Raw genomic sequence first — 15,908 nt, forward strand, 5'->3', positions numbered from 1 at the left:
ACTGATGATGGACTACATTAGCAAACAGACTGGAGGGGACAGATCAACAAAGCTGCTGTATGCAGATGATGTGGCAGTACAGGCAGACTCTGAGCTAAAACGTCAGCAAAAGATAAGAGAATGGAATGCAAATCTGAAGGCACATGGGATGAAACTAAGCACAGATAAGATGGTGGTAATGGCAGCAAATTGGGAAATCAGAAGGAGCTGAGAATAGGGATAGAAGGGAAGACAGTGGAACGGGTAAACAGCTTCAAGTATCTGGAAGGGGTGGTTGAGGAGAAGGGTAGTCTGAATGAAGAGGTATCAGAGGGTCTGCAGCTAACTGGCAGAGAGTATCAGCTGTAGTCTATGACAGAAGAATGCTAAAGAAGTTGAAAAGTAAGGTGTACAAGATAGTGGTGCGACCAGTACTACTGTATGGTACAGAAACTTAGGCAGTAAAGACAGAACAGTTGAAGAAGCCAGAGGTGATGGAAATGAAGTGCCTGAGAAAAGTGGTAGGATGCAAACTGTGGGACAGGCAAAGAAATAGGGACATAAGAACAGAAGCCAAAGTAGCTCCCATTGCAGAAAAGATCAAAGAGAACAGATTACGGTGGTTTGGGCACATGTATAGAAAAGCAGAAGACAATCTGATGAGGAAGATTTGGGACAGACAGGAAGAAGGTAAGAGGAAGCGAGGATGTCCAGCAAAGATGGATTGTGTGACAGAAGATCTGCGATAGACAGGCATGAGTGTTGAAGAAAGCAGGAGTGTATCACTGAATTGAGAGTATCGGCGACAGTTAACATGATACCCTGACCCCATGTAGAGAAAATGGGAAAAAGGGGGCTGATGATGGTGCAAATGATATGTAATTTGTTTTAATTACTATGTATCTGTAACTTGTTTTAACTGGCATTTGTTTATTAGCTTAAATGTTCTGGAATACCTTGCTATTTAACTGTAGCCCTATGGGCTCAAGATGTGGCTGAAACAGGGCTGAGGCTCAGCCCACCTACTCACTTATCAAAAGTAATAAATTAAAAAATAAAATAGACAAATATAGGTTGATAATGAACTGTCCTTTGATCATCATGTGGTCACCATTGTAAGAAAGTCTCTTTTATTGCAATGGCTTACATTCAAATGTATAGCGTCTAGGTCTAGGGAAGTCATTGTTTCACTGTATTTGGTATTTGAGCAATAATTAAGTACAGTGCCCCCTTCAGTATGCATCTATCAAAAATAAATCACAATTGGAATGTCCACAAACCTTTCTCAAAAAAGCATCAAGGGCCTAAACTACAAAAGGTACGCTGACTGTCTTAAAGCCCGATCCCTCTTCAGTATTTTACAGGCTTTCAAGAGGCAACGTTTCCATAGTGTATAGAGCTTCAACTGACTTTACCCCGTCTGACTTATTACACATTCATTAGACCAATGGAGTCAAACACCTGCTAAAGGGATATCAACCTCTCTTGCAACATTAAACATGCTGGAGAGTTTGATATGTATCATAAAAAAAAAACAGCTTCTATGGAACCATCTTCTACACCACATTAAGCAAAGCACATCTCTTACATTGTTCAAATGCCACTTGGAAGAGTAGTTGTGAACTTACAAATTAATTCCTGGTTTAGCACCCCGCATTTTGCATGGATAAGGGAAGCATGCAAGCATCCTAAAATTCACCAGTTCTTCCCACCTGCGGACACTTGCGTGTATACTACAAGAGCTGGTATGGCTCAGCTTCATACGATCTATAAATCAACTCAGAAACCTCACAAAACAAGCAACTGAGACATAAAACCCAGATAATAAAATTAACACCCCTGAATATCTCCAGAAAGAAGCAAACAGACTTGGGTAGAAACAAATCCTCTCATAAAACACCACATGTATTCTGCCCCTCAGACTTCAGCTTGAAATTCAGCAACCTACCCACAAATCATCCCACTACAAGTATGCACTCAGTTCCAGAACTCCTTCCCCTTTACATTCTCCAATTTTACTTAAAGCATATTAAAATAAAATGCAAAGTCCTAGCTCTCAAAAACCTAAAATTTGACATATCTAGCATCAGATGGTATCCGCCCCCACCTCATCCATTACTGCAGGGATAACATCACAACAACCAGCATATATTCTATCTATACCTAACACAAAGCACCATGCCACACATGTGAAAACTTGTAATAAATCCAATCTCAAAACAACCCATCCTCATCAAACTCTTATACTACTGTCCAATCTCTATCCTTCCTACCCTGGCAAAAATCTTTGCAAAACATTGCTCACACCCAATTGACTCAATATCTATTGGACTACAACCTCCTCTCAAACAAACATGGATCTTGGTCTTGTTGGAACACCTCAACTACCCTATGGACCTTAACTGATGACATCCTACTAGGGATGTACAGACAAAACTCAGAAGTACCATCTTTATCACCTGACAAAAGCATTTGATCTAACAGATCACAATCTACTTTAACACCACCTTCTTGGCAGGTATTAGACAAGACGCCCTACCTTACTTTAAAAAAAATGTCTAATCATCACTTCCATGTTAAGAATCCCCCTTATCCAATCTGAAGCAAAGCATCCCCTCTTTTCTCCAGATACATCAACAGATTGCCTCTAGATCTTCCCCATCTCCCATTCTTTCTCTGCGCTTTTGAGTCAAGTGGTTGGAAGTCACAAACGGAAAATATGCTGTGGGTATCGATCTCAGAACTGCTGCTCTAGTGCTCATCAAGGACCAAATACCCATAAAAGACTATTCCAATCTAGAAGGATGTTAGGAACCAGAACATGGGTTAACCTTAATGCAAAGGCTGCTTTTCTACCAAAAAACTTTTCGATATGAAACAACTATTTGAGACTTCTAAAATAGCATGTAATCTTCACTTTTTAATCTACATTAAACAAATGTAAACCCCATTAAACCTTGCCAGACACACAGACCGACCTGAGGTGAAGAGCTCTAACTCAAGTGACACCACTAGGATCCTGCCTGAGAATCTGACAGATTGCTTACAACTCACACATCAGCTGCAAACATGATTCACCTGTATGACCAGAAAATAAGCAATGTTTACTCCCCGGACTCCATCCCCAAAGGTGGCTGCTACAGGGTGCACTTCTCAGAAGTCCCTCATCCTCTGGGAGAGTTATGAACTTCAGTCCTAAGCTAGTTAAGGATGAGGATCAGAGAATGTCTAAACTCAAGGAAAAGTGTGACTTTTATCTGTCCATTTTTTTTTTGGGGGGGGGGGTCCTCTAAGGAGGTAAAGGTAAGGAGGAAACAGGTTCCAAGAAAGTTTTTTTTTCCCTTCATTAAATACAAGATTAAATCTGTACAAGGGAGAACTGCCCTACTCCAAGGAGAACAACTGTGCAATGCTACTTTGCAGGTCTCACCATGCTCCCGAACATACTTCCACTCACAATTTGTATGCTTCCTTCCAGTACTGTTGTAGTTTCTAATGCATATGGTAAGAAACTCACTTTCATGCCTCCACCACACAATTATCTCAGCAGTACCCAAAGGAAGGTGAGAACATCAGCATTTAATTAATTCTTTAGCCAGTTCCACAAAGCCAGGTCTCCGGGGTCACAGTCAGGGCTTTTTCTCTCTATGTCAAAGAGCCAGCCACATTTTTTTCATCTTGATAGCACTCTGATATAGAACTGGGGCTGCATCAGAAACCGTCCCACTACTCCACGCATTGGATACGGTCTACTACTGTCATCTTCACACAAGAACGGAAATCCAAGAGCTGCCTCCTCTTCCATCTCCATGTTAAAATACCGGCACTTAAAGACATGTTTATATGTTGTTCCTCTCAAGAACACATTCAATACTGCCGTGAATTTTAGTTTACAATTTAGTGGCCATATGAACACTTTGACTTAGCTGTTTTAGCAGTGAATGCTGCAGAACCTTTCAATAACAAGTATCTGGTGCTGTGACAGCTGCAGAAAATAGCTGGCAGGCGAGATGACTAGGTAGGCTCTGCTATAGGAATGTGAGACATCAAAACCTGCGTCAGTGGACAGCTCACATGCCCCCAGACAAGGAAAATTTAAAGGAAAATTGACAAATTAATGGAGGAAATGGTACCCCAAATGCAAACACACTATGGAATGCCTTCTACATCAGCTCATGAGATCTTCATTAGCTGCAAATGCCCTAAGATCAGATGAAATATGTATATATGTGTAGACACTACATCTTTCTAAACAGATCCCACTTTTTAATTTGGCTCAGTGCAAAAAAAGTTACAATTTTCTGGAGTCGTATAACTCACTAAAATATCCAACTAATTAGATCATAGTGGAACTGTAAATCTCACTGAGGATTGGTTTACATTAATGCATACAGACTGCAAGAGGAATATTCACAAACTCTATTTCTCTGCAAAGTGTAATTTAAGCTTTCCAGATTCCTGAAACCAGAAAGACCTTAGTATAACCAACCAAAAATCAGTTTTGATTAGCTGTGAAAAAGTCTGTATGCGATTCTATTATTTGTTCTGCAACACCTTTCCACTTTCTCTTCCCAACCCAGCAATGGCCAAGGTAGTTTTAGCCTTAGCAGAACTATTGAGAATACCAAACCTGTAGTGACTGGGTGAAAAACAAGCAGACAATGGTCAAGTAGCAGGTGTCAAACTCTACAGAGGTAACATCATATAAAATACTTGGGACTGGTAGTCTTTCAGTTTGTTTCTTGGTAGGAAGAAATTATTCTTGAGAAATGCTTCCAAAACTACAGGAATTCTCTTGACAATAAGTTTTAAACTTTCCCTGAAATACCTGTACCTTGCCGTGGCTTAAACGTTTTATGACAGATTTGCAATGTGCTTTTTCCTTTGTCATACAAAAGGGTTTTGACTTGAGTAATATTTAGTGTCTGAAATTATCTTCACTTGACACATCTGCCATCAAAGTGAGACTTGAGATGTAATTTGCTGCCAGATGGATGTGCAATTTCTGGGGCAACCAGTTTGGTCTGTGGTGTATCCATAAAATGCCTATGCAATAAAAAGGAGGTCAATCGGTGACTGTGGAACTTTTGTGAGAGGAAGGTATGTCATAACGGCTGAGTAAATTGGCTTCTGACAGGAATATAACATGTCCAATACATCTGGTTTGATACTCTGTGGGTGGGTGGGTGTGTAAAAGGATAGGCAACATTATCTTGATTAAATTCGCAGTCAAAGCTGTGGTGACAAGTTATTTTTCAAATGGCTTGATCATTTTCAGTTGTTTACTGGATTGGCATACAGAAGGTTAAAATACTGGAAATTAGTGGTCTGTTGAGTTGAGAGGTCAGGATCATTGCCTCTGAACAGATTATAAGTAGAGAGGAATTGCTACCAGCATTTCTGATGAGGGAAGTGTACTGGGCATTACTGATTTCTCATACCTGATTGCTTGCATGTGTTTGACTACAGATGCTGTGACACTTTGCTACTAGGGCTGCAATTCAAACCACTGGTCGACACACAGTAGCAATGACAGCTGATCCTGTGACAACCAACACATTCCACAGAGAAAATAAACAAACAAGGCAAGCTATAAGATGAAACTTAAGCTTTAGCAGTGAGAACAGAAAAGGCAGAAACGAATGATGTAAAGATTAAGTGGCACCTGTGTTCAAGTCCTAATGGGCTGACACCTCCTCACCCCACCAAAAGCATCAAAATTCAGTGGGCAAGAGCCATATTTAGGAATAATTAAATCATGAAAATTAATTAAAAAAAATTCTGAAATACAAGTTCCAGTCCAAACCAGATTTTCAAACAAAATAACCAGATTCAAAAAATGTTTAGTTGTTTTAAGTGATTTTAACAACTATCACATGGGTTTAAACACATACATTACAAATTAAAAATAATTAACAGACCCAATTCAATGTTTAGTCCTAGGAATCCTGAGATAGCTAGTTTAGTTAGATACATGCAAAACTTACCAGTATGATTAGAATTCTCAGTATGCTCAAAAGAAGCCCTCCATTCATCAAGATCATCTGTATTCAAGTGCCCACATTCTTCATCTCTTTTCTGTAGGGAACCATCTTCACCCGATTCTTCTAGTGCTTTCAGAAAAGATGACATCAGATCACGCTTTTGCATATTCTGTATACTTGATTCAATGCTAGCTGTTCTGGTTTCTTCATTCTAGAATAATGAGAATATTCAAATCAGCCACAAAATTTGCAGCTGAAAGCACAACACTTAACCAAAGTAGTACTACACCATGTTAACTGAACCGGATACAAGGCAAGTTTTGCTGTCCCAGAAATTTAGCTTTAATTGATTAAAATAATCCATCTCTTTTACCAACAATATAACACAGAAAATTAAGCCTCAAGCCCTATGGCAACTGATAAGTCTAATCTGTCACTCTTGTCCAGTGCTCCGCAAATCTTCCTGCCTCTAACAGGTACAGTAAAGGCTGAATGCAGCGAAGGAAATCATTCGGGTTTATTTTGCACCTAACCAATATGAGGACTTCATAAAGTGCCTTCATCTCGCGCCTACTGTTCCATCAGCGCAGTGTCATAGCATAGCACATGCTCTGTGCCCTGCAAGCTACTTTACCAAAACTTCACACTCTATCTACACCATAAGATGAAACAGTTCAGTGTTAGCCACCAGATCCTAAACTTTCCAAGTTAACTGATGCTAGATAGCTGAATACCATTCACGTAGGGGACAGTCAAAAACAATACTACTATGACAATGGTCAGACAAATCTCAGACAATGAGGAAGATCTGTCCAATCACACTATAACAATGTTGCATGTGTATTAACTGCTCTTTCAGTCCAGTTTATTTCACCACAATGAAGACCAAAAGCATTTTCAACCAAATTCTACATCTGTTACTACCTAAACAGAAAAAATAAGGGATATTTTCCATAGGTGTACTAGGATATGTAACAGGTTGGATATTCAATAATACTCACAGTATGTAACAGACATATTTTTATGGTTTCAGATTATCTGTAAGTGGACCCTTCTTTAGCATACCTGTGACCGAATTCTTTCTACATTTCATAGGTTCACAGGAATATACCAGGCTAAAGACCACCAGGGCCTTTATAAGCCCAGCCACATAACCCAACCCAATTGTGTCCCTTTGTAACATGTGTGTTTTCATTGGGCAATATGTTTGCTAAGGAATGTTTACTCTCATCTTATGTCTATAAGAGACATGGGGGCTTCCCAAAATGATTCATCTCCCTGGACTCCCTGTCTGGAGGATGGACCAAGGAGCTCGCCTAGGAGAGCTCTTTCTTGGTGGCTGCTGCAACCACCATGGCATCGACCCGGGACCCCTTGGACCAGTGGGGCTTGTCAGCAGGAGCGCTAAGTACCTTATCCAGGTGCTTTGGGATAGGCTCAACCGTATCCGGTTCCTTCCATGCCATAGATGAAATAAGATCCACTAGGGGATAGGTAGGGAGGGCACACAGGAGGTAGAGGGTCCTGTGCCAAATGCCTCCAGAAATACTGACTCATCCGGGTTGGGCTTAATGGTTGACCACCCACCGCTCTAACAAAGGATCTCCATGATGTCAAGGAGACATTATCTGTGGGTGATAAGGGAGAACCCTCCTCTTCCTCCAAATCGGTATCATCTGTGAGAGACTCTGGCAGGGAGTCTAAGTGCCTCCGCTTACACATTCACTTCCGAGGGGTTCCGAGGGGGGGAAATTACAGGGAGGATTTGGAAGCCTTGGGGAGTTCCTGTGCGGGAACATCCTGGGGTAAACTGGCAATTCCTGTGCGGGAACATCCTGGGGTAAACTGGCAAAAGGCTGTCCCTAAGAGGGCAGGATGGCAGACTCCAACCCAGAGAAAGAGGGAGCCAGGGCAAACTCCAAGGACGAGTGTGTCAAGGGTTTTGAAGGAGCTGAGAACCCTCTCTACCACCCCAAACGCCAAAATTGAACAGATCTCCGAAGTTGGAACGGTCACAGATGGATCCGCAAGCCTCGGCACTGAGGGGGAAGCCAGCGCTGAGCCTCCTGGTGCTGAAGATCCGAGAGGAAGGGAAGACTCCAAAAAACCTTGAAGTCGATGCCATCCCCCTCAGATCTGACACTGAGGCTACAGCTCAGAGTCGGTCGGCTCCGAAAACATCGGAAACAAACCATCCAGGGCAACAGTCGGAGTCGAGGTATCCGGGACCATTGGTGCTGACTCCGACACCCGGAAGCCTCGGACCCAAGGACTTAAAACTGGGGATTGGATCTGAGAAGAGGTAATGGAAAGAAAGGCGGACTGCATGCTCCCAGCTCCTGAGGGGGATGGAGAAGGCAAGACTTCCAACTGAATCTGGGCCCAGAGATACATCAGCATCATCCTGTCCACCTCGGCTTCAGACAGACTCTGAGAGGACCGGATAGAAAAGCTTACCGACGTGGACCTAGAGTGGCACCAAGGGGAAGCAGAAACTGGAGACTGGGCCTGGGAGATCTCCGGCTCCACGGAAAAATGATGGGACTGGAGCCGAGGAGAACTCTGGGTCTGATCCAGTCGGGACTTAACCGGTGGTTTGTCTGAGGACGAGTGGTTGGGGGACCACTTCCTCGGCCAATCCTGCTCTTTGGAATGGGCCTTCTCTCTGTCCTCGGCCTTCCTGGTGGGAGGTTGAGTCCCAGAAGCCGGGGCAGAGGAAGAAGAGGAGGCCTCAGAAGGGGGGAAGATGGTCCTTCAGAATCAACGTATTCCTCCTGTCGATCAAAGCACGGGGGTTGGGTCCCGTGCAGATCAAACAGGAGGTGTCTAAGTAGGGAAGATTCAAATAGACAATGCACAGCGTGTGGCTATCAAACAGGGGGAGCTTATGGCCACGCACTGCACACTTCCTGAAGCCAGGCTTTGGAGTGTCTGCCATGGCCAGGAAGAAGCACACACGCACACTCTATAGAGAAGAGAAAGAAAAAGGAGAAGTTTTGATTTATTTTTTTACCGACGCCTGAGTGCAAAGGGATAGGATAGCGGTTTAAAAGTACAAAAAATAGATCAGAGGTGAGGAAAAGGGAAGAAAAAAAAAAGGATACCCGAAATATACTTACAAACCAATGGAGCTTGGAGCAGAGGACGAAAACTGCTGGTCAAAATGAGCACAAATGAGATCTGAGGGGAGGAGGGAGACTGGGGCATTATGGGTAGGGGAGGAGCTTGGACTTTGGATCCGATGCTGGAGTAGGAACCTGAGTCAGATCTGTACTAGATCTGAGTCCCTAAGGTTGAAGATCAAATGAAAACAACTTCAGATTTTTGCGATTTCGCATCCAATGGCATGGGTGCTTGAACCATAGGGCGAGACAGGTAGGGGCAAGAGCCTCCCCCTCACACACTTTCAACAGCTGCCCAATATGCCCTGAAACTGCTGCCAGAATAGCAATCATCCAGAAACATTCGCATTTTCGATGTAATAGCAAGGTCAGGCAGCCAGAAAAAGACAATTTGAGGGGGATGAAGGCTCAAATAAAATGGAACCATTTTTAAACATTACTTATTCATTTAAAATTTTAATAGAACAGGTTTTGTATCCACATGCATTTTCTGATGAACAGAAGTATGAAACTTTAATGTCTGACTGGAATCCTCTGCATACCTCTCAACTTGGCTTAAGAATTCTGGACAAAACCAAAAATTAATGGGGAAGGATAAAGGTCAAAAATCAGAGACAGATTTTAAATATCGTTCTTATAAACTTAGAAAGCTACTCAGATAACAGGATTTGCAACAACATGCATTTTCTGAAGGATATGAAGTCTCAGACTCGAATGCCTCATTATTTAGTGGGCACAATCTTAAATGATTTGCCAAAACAACACAAATTTTATGAACACCCCCCCCCAAAATATGAGGTTATAATCTGGTCATACTGTGAACTTCTGGAGAGTTGAGAGGTATGATCTAGAGTGATTTACCAGAAAATCAAACATTTTACAGAGGACAGAGCAAAAATATGAGGCAAAATCAGGGATGTTATGCAACATTCTAAATAGTTTATTTATTGTTTGTTTGTTTACCAGGTAAGTGGGCTGGTCTACTGACCATTTTCAACCACCACGCAAGTAGTAAAGATAATTTACACAAGTACATTACATTCAAGTACATATTTACACAAAGAGGTATGTTTAATTTCTGTAAGTTGGCGCAAACCTGCATGTTACTGCCTTTCACCCACTTAGTACCAGGGCAGGCCTTGGCTGTCTTGTGTAATATGCTGTTTTGGGCAGAGTTTTCCAGATAAGTACATTTCACTGGAGCTAGACTGAATTCCAGTGTGGTAATAATTTTGCTGTATTTATTCATTCATTCTCTGCACCCACTTTATGCTATTCAGGATCACTACTGTGGTAGGGAGAGATTTCCTGACAAGCTATGGGAGGAAGCCATAACAACGGTTTAGATTCATAGATATTCAAGGCCAAAAAGTCTTATGACCATTCATGCTTTGGCAGTACCCTCCCTTCAGGCTGCAGCTCCTTTTACCAGGAGAGCAGTACCAGTAAAACCCAGAGTAAATTTGTGGATACCCATCCAGTCACTAGTTTATGTTAAGATAGTGAATCTCACTGCTTAACATACAGGGGAAGTTTATTCAAAAAGTTTTGGGAGGTGCTGTCTTATAAGTGTGCCTTTCCACTGCGCAGTATTTATCTGTTGGTGAAGATTTAGGTCCCTGGTTTTAGTATTGGTGGAGATACTATACTTGCAGAGAAACAGGAGATCCAGGAAAATGGTTTTCTAATGGTCTTGCAAGCAATACATATCTTCTCTGAAAACTCTTAAAACACTGAATAAAGGGATAGAGCTTCCAGCATATCTTCATAGCTCATGGTTTTTATGCCCGTGATGTTTTTGGTTAGGAACCTTTAGGGGTTTGGTAATTGTTTTAAAAGCTTAATGTGATACCCCCCCCCCCAAAGGGAGCACTGTACTCAATAATTGTCCTGATCAATGAGGTGTATAAGGGAGCAATTATTCTTTAGAGCATGAGTATTCCTTGGAAATTAGGTAAGCTAAATAAAAGGATTCCCTAACAACTGTTGTCACATAATGGCCAAAACAAAGGAAGCTATGATATCCATCCATGTATCCTGGTCCCTGACAAATTTTTCATTTTGCAGTTGTGTATTAGCTGTACAGCATGATGGGGAGAGTGGTAGCATTTAATTTGAACTCATTTTTAGTACATCAAAGGTTTACTAAGGAAATTTCATTCAGAAGACTCTGGGTGGAATACTGTGATTAACAACCTCCAGTTTGCATTCACCTGCAAACTTTGTTAACCAGAGCTCTTTGCTCTCCACTTGGAGGTCAGTAATGTAAAATACCAAATAGGAAATGTTTCAGGACTGAGCTCAGAGGGGATACTGGTGTTCACATTCATACGTACTGATAAAGGTACCTGCAAATCACATTGTGTGGGCTCTATCTTTCAACCAGTTTGCTATCCACCCTACCACATATGCGGACAGTTTTTAAAACAATCAGCTTTTATATGATGCCAGCACTGGGTATGGTGTTGATGTCCTTCACCAAGTTAAGATACACCTCATTCACTGCACGGCCACTATCTAGAGCTTTTCTAACCTTTTTGAAGTTTACCAGGTTAAACAGACAAGATTATACCCTATATAAAACCAAACTGTTGGGGATCAATTCAAACAGGAGTCTTGATATCACAGTTTACGAGGCTTGCAAGTTAAACAGCTTGAGATGTGTCTGCAAGGGCATATTTAACACTACTATGTAACGAGGTACATGATATGTAGCAATAAATAGATATAGTCAAACAGGATTGTTGTATACCAGAAACCTGACAAAACCAAGCATCTTGCATGATTCTTAAGATGTTACAGTATACTAAAGTATTTTTATGGAGAATAACAAACCTTATTGATAAGCTATGTGATGTACTTAAATGAGGCAGTCCCTGGCAGTACTGGCTATTTTAACTCTGGCTTTTGGTGAAAGGAAATCCTAAGAAAAGGAATCCATGGGCCCCATTGTCTACTGTCCCCCTGTACATGCATATTGTGCCCTCTACTTTCCCCCATCTTGATGTTATGTTATGTTGACACCAGTTTTTCTTGTTTTCCCAAACTTTGTTGAACTCTTCATATTCTTCCTGCATTGTTTCAATATGTCCTAGATGGCTAAGATTACACTTTAACAAATGACAAGGAAATAAATCAAATTAAGCCAGGAGTTTCAACCCCCTCCCAAAAGCCACTGGGTTGTAGATGCTCAGAGTTGCATTTTAGAGCTTTTTGTCTTTTTCAGATTGTTTGAGTCTAAGATGGCCTTAACAAAAATTGTAGCAAAAGAAAGAAATTCACTCTTGCTCATTTCCTTCCTACATCATTTCACTATTTTCTTTCTGCAGCCTTTCACCACTCTCTAAATGGCCAAGACTGCAGTGTAATTACTGCAGAGGAAATAACAGAATTTGGCTGACAGTCTAGAGGCTGTTTTGACTCTGAAGCTATGAGATTCTAGATGATGTTGGGTAAATTTTACAGCTTTTTCCCCCTAGCCTTTTGTTACAATTATGGCCTGGACAAAAATCATGACTAACGAAAAGAAATCCAGTCTTATTTTTTCTTTCAAAGAACAAAAAAGGTTGTACCCAACGCTTAATGATCAAAGTTGTCAAAAAAACAGTTCCCAATAATCTGCGAAGATAAATGCTTGCAAAGATACATGAATCCAAACCTTAAAATAGTGTCCGTCTCCCTGTCAAAAGAAGGAAAGAAAAAAAAAGATAGTCCACCTACTGTGTATCCCTCTGTTATTAGAATGAGATGGAAGTAAATGAATAAATGGCCTCAGTCGCATCATGCAGCTTGCTTATCCATTCCACCCTAAAAAAGTCACCACCATCTGTGTATCCATCTGACAACTAGAATATAACATTTTAACTTGCTGATCACATATGTATATTCACACCATGCCTCCTTAACCATACCTCCTAAAGTGAGGTACTTCTATATACGTCTGACATGCGATTGTCAGAAAAGAGAAGAAAAAATACTAGTTATATATTCCAGACTGCTCCTAAACAAGCTATATCGATGATGTCTGCACACCTGTGAGGCATGACTGTGTAAAAAGTTAAAGAAATAATAACTACACTGTCACAGCCACATAAAAGCCATAGTGGCATTCTGTGCATAGTACCTCTGAGGTTTAAATGCAGGGAAAATTAGAGAAATAATGACTATACTTTCCCTAGTCCCAGACAAGTCACAGTGATTTTTGTTAATAGTCTTGATTAGTATATTCATTTGTCTTATCAGACTTCCAACATTTTGGGTTTTAATGACTTTCTGTCATCTATTTCTTTCATCCATCTTAATGTGTCTCTCTCTTAAATCAAGAAACTTTTCTCTTAGATCATTTCCTTCTAAACTAAGGACACATTCTTTATTCTCTATTTTCTGAGGTCATTTTACAGAAAGTTCCAGAAAATCTTCTTGTGTCATATTCTCATTAACTTCACCATGTGACATCTCTGTCTCTGTCATATGGAAACTCCCTTGCCTATCACTCCACAACATTGACTATGCCAGAGTTGTCAGTTTCCGCTTCCATTCCTTGCTGTGCAACTCTAACCGAACTTCTGAACTGGTTTCTTACTGAAAGCTCCAAAATATTCTTGTTACTGGAAGACTTTACAAGAAAAGCTAGACTAGTTAATGGTTAATGAGTTGTCCATCGAGAAAATGGACCACACTCATCACATCCAGTGACCAGAAGCAACAGTCACCAGTAAAGAAGCATTTCCAAAATAAGATCTTTAATACCACTAAACCAGCAGCACTGAACAGGGGATGGTCACACCTGCCCACCATGAAGTTCAAGCCCAATAGAAGGGAAAGGTTTTGGAAAGACTGGAAAAAATGCATAACTCTTAAGGAGATGCATCACATCATCTGCCAGTGCCATGACAGAAACCTGCCTTCTACAAGAACACTAGAGGCAGACATCTTTTGCAAATGCACATCCCTGACAATGAAATAAGTGCAGACTAGTCCCTAGAGGTGTCTAAAATAGGTCTTATCAACTGCACATTAATGCATACAGACTGCAAGAGGAATATTCACAAAATCTATTTCTCTGCAAAGTGTAATTTAAGCCTTCCAGATTCCTGAAACCAGAAAGACCTTAGTATAACCAACCAAAAATCAGTTTTGACTGCACATTAATCAGCCGTAGTGGTAATCAGTACCACTCCGTCCAAATGGAATAACTTTTCCATTTAATAGCACGTCTGCCAAAAAGAAAGTTTTTTGGCAGCCAAGATAAAGTACGACTATGTCTCTGAGTGTCGACCAAGTGGGCTGGTCTCCTCATAACACAGAAATGATTCCGACAGCAGGAAGAAAGTGGAGAGCAGCCAGTGTTATTCTTGTTATGAATTGTTGCCTCCATGCCTGTCAGCATCAAGTCTCTCCTCATTCAGACATCAAACTGTCCTGTGAGAGTGTCATTCAGGCAGCCATACGAGAGCTTTGTCCTCATACTGGTATCCTGGCAATGGCATAGCTTTCACATTTATGGCTTAAATCTGCCTCTGTTGGGATATGAACACTTGCATCACTGTAAAAGGACACCTATGCCGCTCTGTCCACATATGCTTGCTTCCCCACAAGCACCATTAAAAGTAAAGCGTATACCAAGTATTGGATGTATAAACATCCCAGCTGAATTGATATAACTGCAAAAGTTACATGAATGGCAAGGAAATGTACCTCTCAAGGATGATTCTATGGTATTCTACATGTTTATCACAACAACCTCTTTAAATTCTTATAATTCTTACATCTATAGTGAGGTTGATTTCCTACAATCGAGTGTACTTTACCATCAGGGGTTTACTTTTAATTTGACAGTTGACTGCAACACAAGACATGTTGTTTATCTAGCTCAGTGTGAACAATGTTCATCTTTCTACATAGGAAAGAAGAACAGAGCACTGAAAGACAGAATTAGAGAACATGTCAGGCATATCAGACAAAATGATGAGAAGAATGCCTTGGCATGTCATGTAGCCAAACAGAGTTTCACATACTTTTAGCTTTATGGTAATTCAGAAGCTTGACTTTGGAGCTAGAATGGGTGACTATTCAAGGACTGAGGAAAGGGAGCTGCGTTGGATTATTAGGTTACAAGCATATAGACAGAAAGGTTTGAATGACAAGATCTGCTTAAAACCAGTTTTAAAGTCAAGGGAATTGAGATGACGATGTTTTTTGGGAGTATGGATAATGTTTAGATTTTAGTTATACATCAGTCCTTTAAGGAATTGTTAGCTCTGTTACACACTGTTCCTTTAAGGAATTGTTATCTATTTTATTTTTTTATTTTATTTTACATTTGTTGACCGGGCTAGTCCAGCTGGATATATGTCCATTTTCAGTGGAGGCCCGGGGAGAAAAGCTCCACAAATTACAACAACATAAAAGGTCAAGACAAAGACAATAACAGTATAATTTGGTACATAAGTTTTAACAATTATAGTACAAGCCTAAGATTATATATTTTATATTTCAGTAGGAAAAAGGAAAAATTTATCTAAGAATAGATGAATAAGACTAATACATTTGTATTAGAAATGGTGTAGTACAAATCTTTATAACATATTACAAAATTAGATACACCTAGTAATTTATGATAAGAGATACTAAGGTCTCACAAAAACCTAAGAAAGAAAAACACTAGAGATCAATAGATAGAGTATAGAAGAACAGCAAACAAGGATGGATTTCTAGTGTTATTTAACACATAGGTTGTGATACTATATGAAGGTGTTTGATCATTCCACAGTATATACTTATTTACATGAGAAAAATCCTAAGGAAGGTTAAGCTCACTAAA

At 40.5% G+C, this 15,908-nt stretch overlaps 1 protein-coding gene across 1 annotated transcript in view; it reads right to left on the reverse strand.

Annotated features, from left to right (window-relative positions):
- The window catches only part of LOC122802137 (centrosomal protein of 295 kDa-like), a 1,720,043-nt gene that overhangs the window by 1,141,727 nt on the left and 562,408 nt on the right, over nt 1–15,908 (reverse strand). The window contains exon 5 of the mRNA XM_044071818.1: nt 5,967–6,174. Within this exon, the coding sequence (XP_043927753.1) occupies nt 5,967–6,174 (208 nt within the window). The remainder of the gene's footprint in view (nt 1–5,966; nt 6,175–15,908) is intronic.

Source organism: Protopterus annectens, chromosome 5.part0 (genome assembly GCF_019279795.1).
Source record: "Protopterus annectens isolate FY-2018-M chromosome 5.part0, PAN1.0, whole genome shotgun sequence".
Classification (NCBI taxonomy): Eukaryota; Metazoa; Chordata; order Ceratodontiformes; family Protopteridae; genus Protopterus; species Protopterus annectens.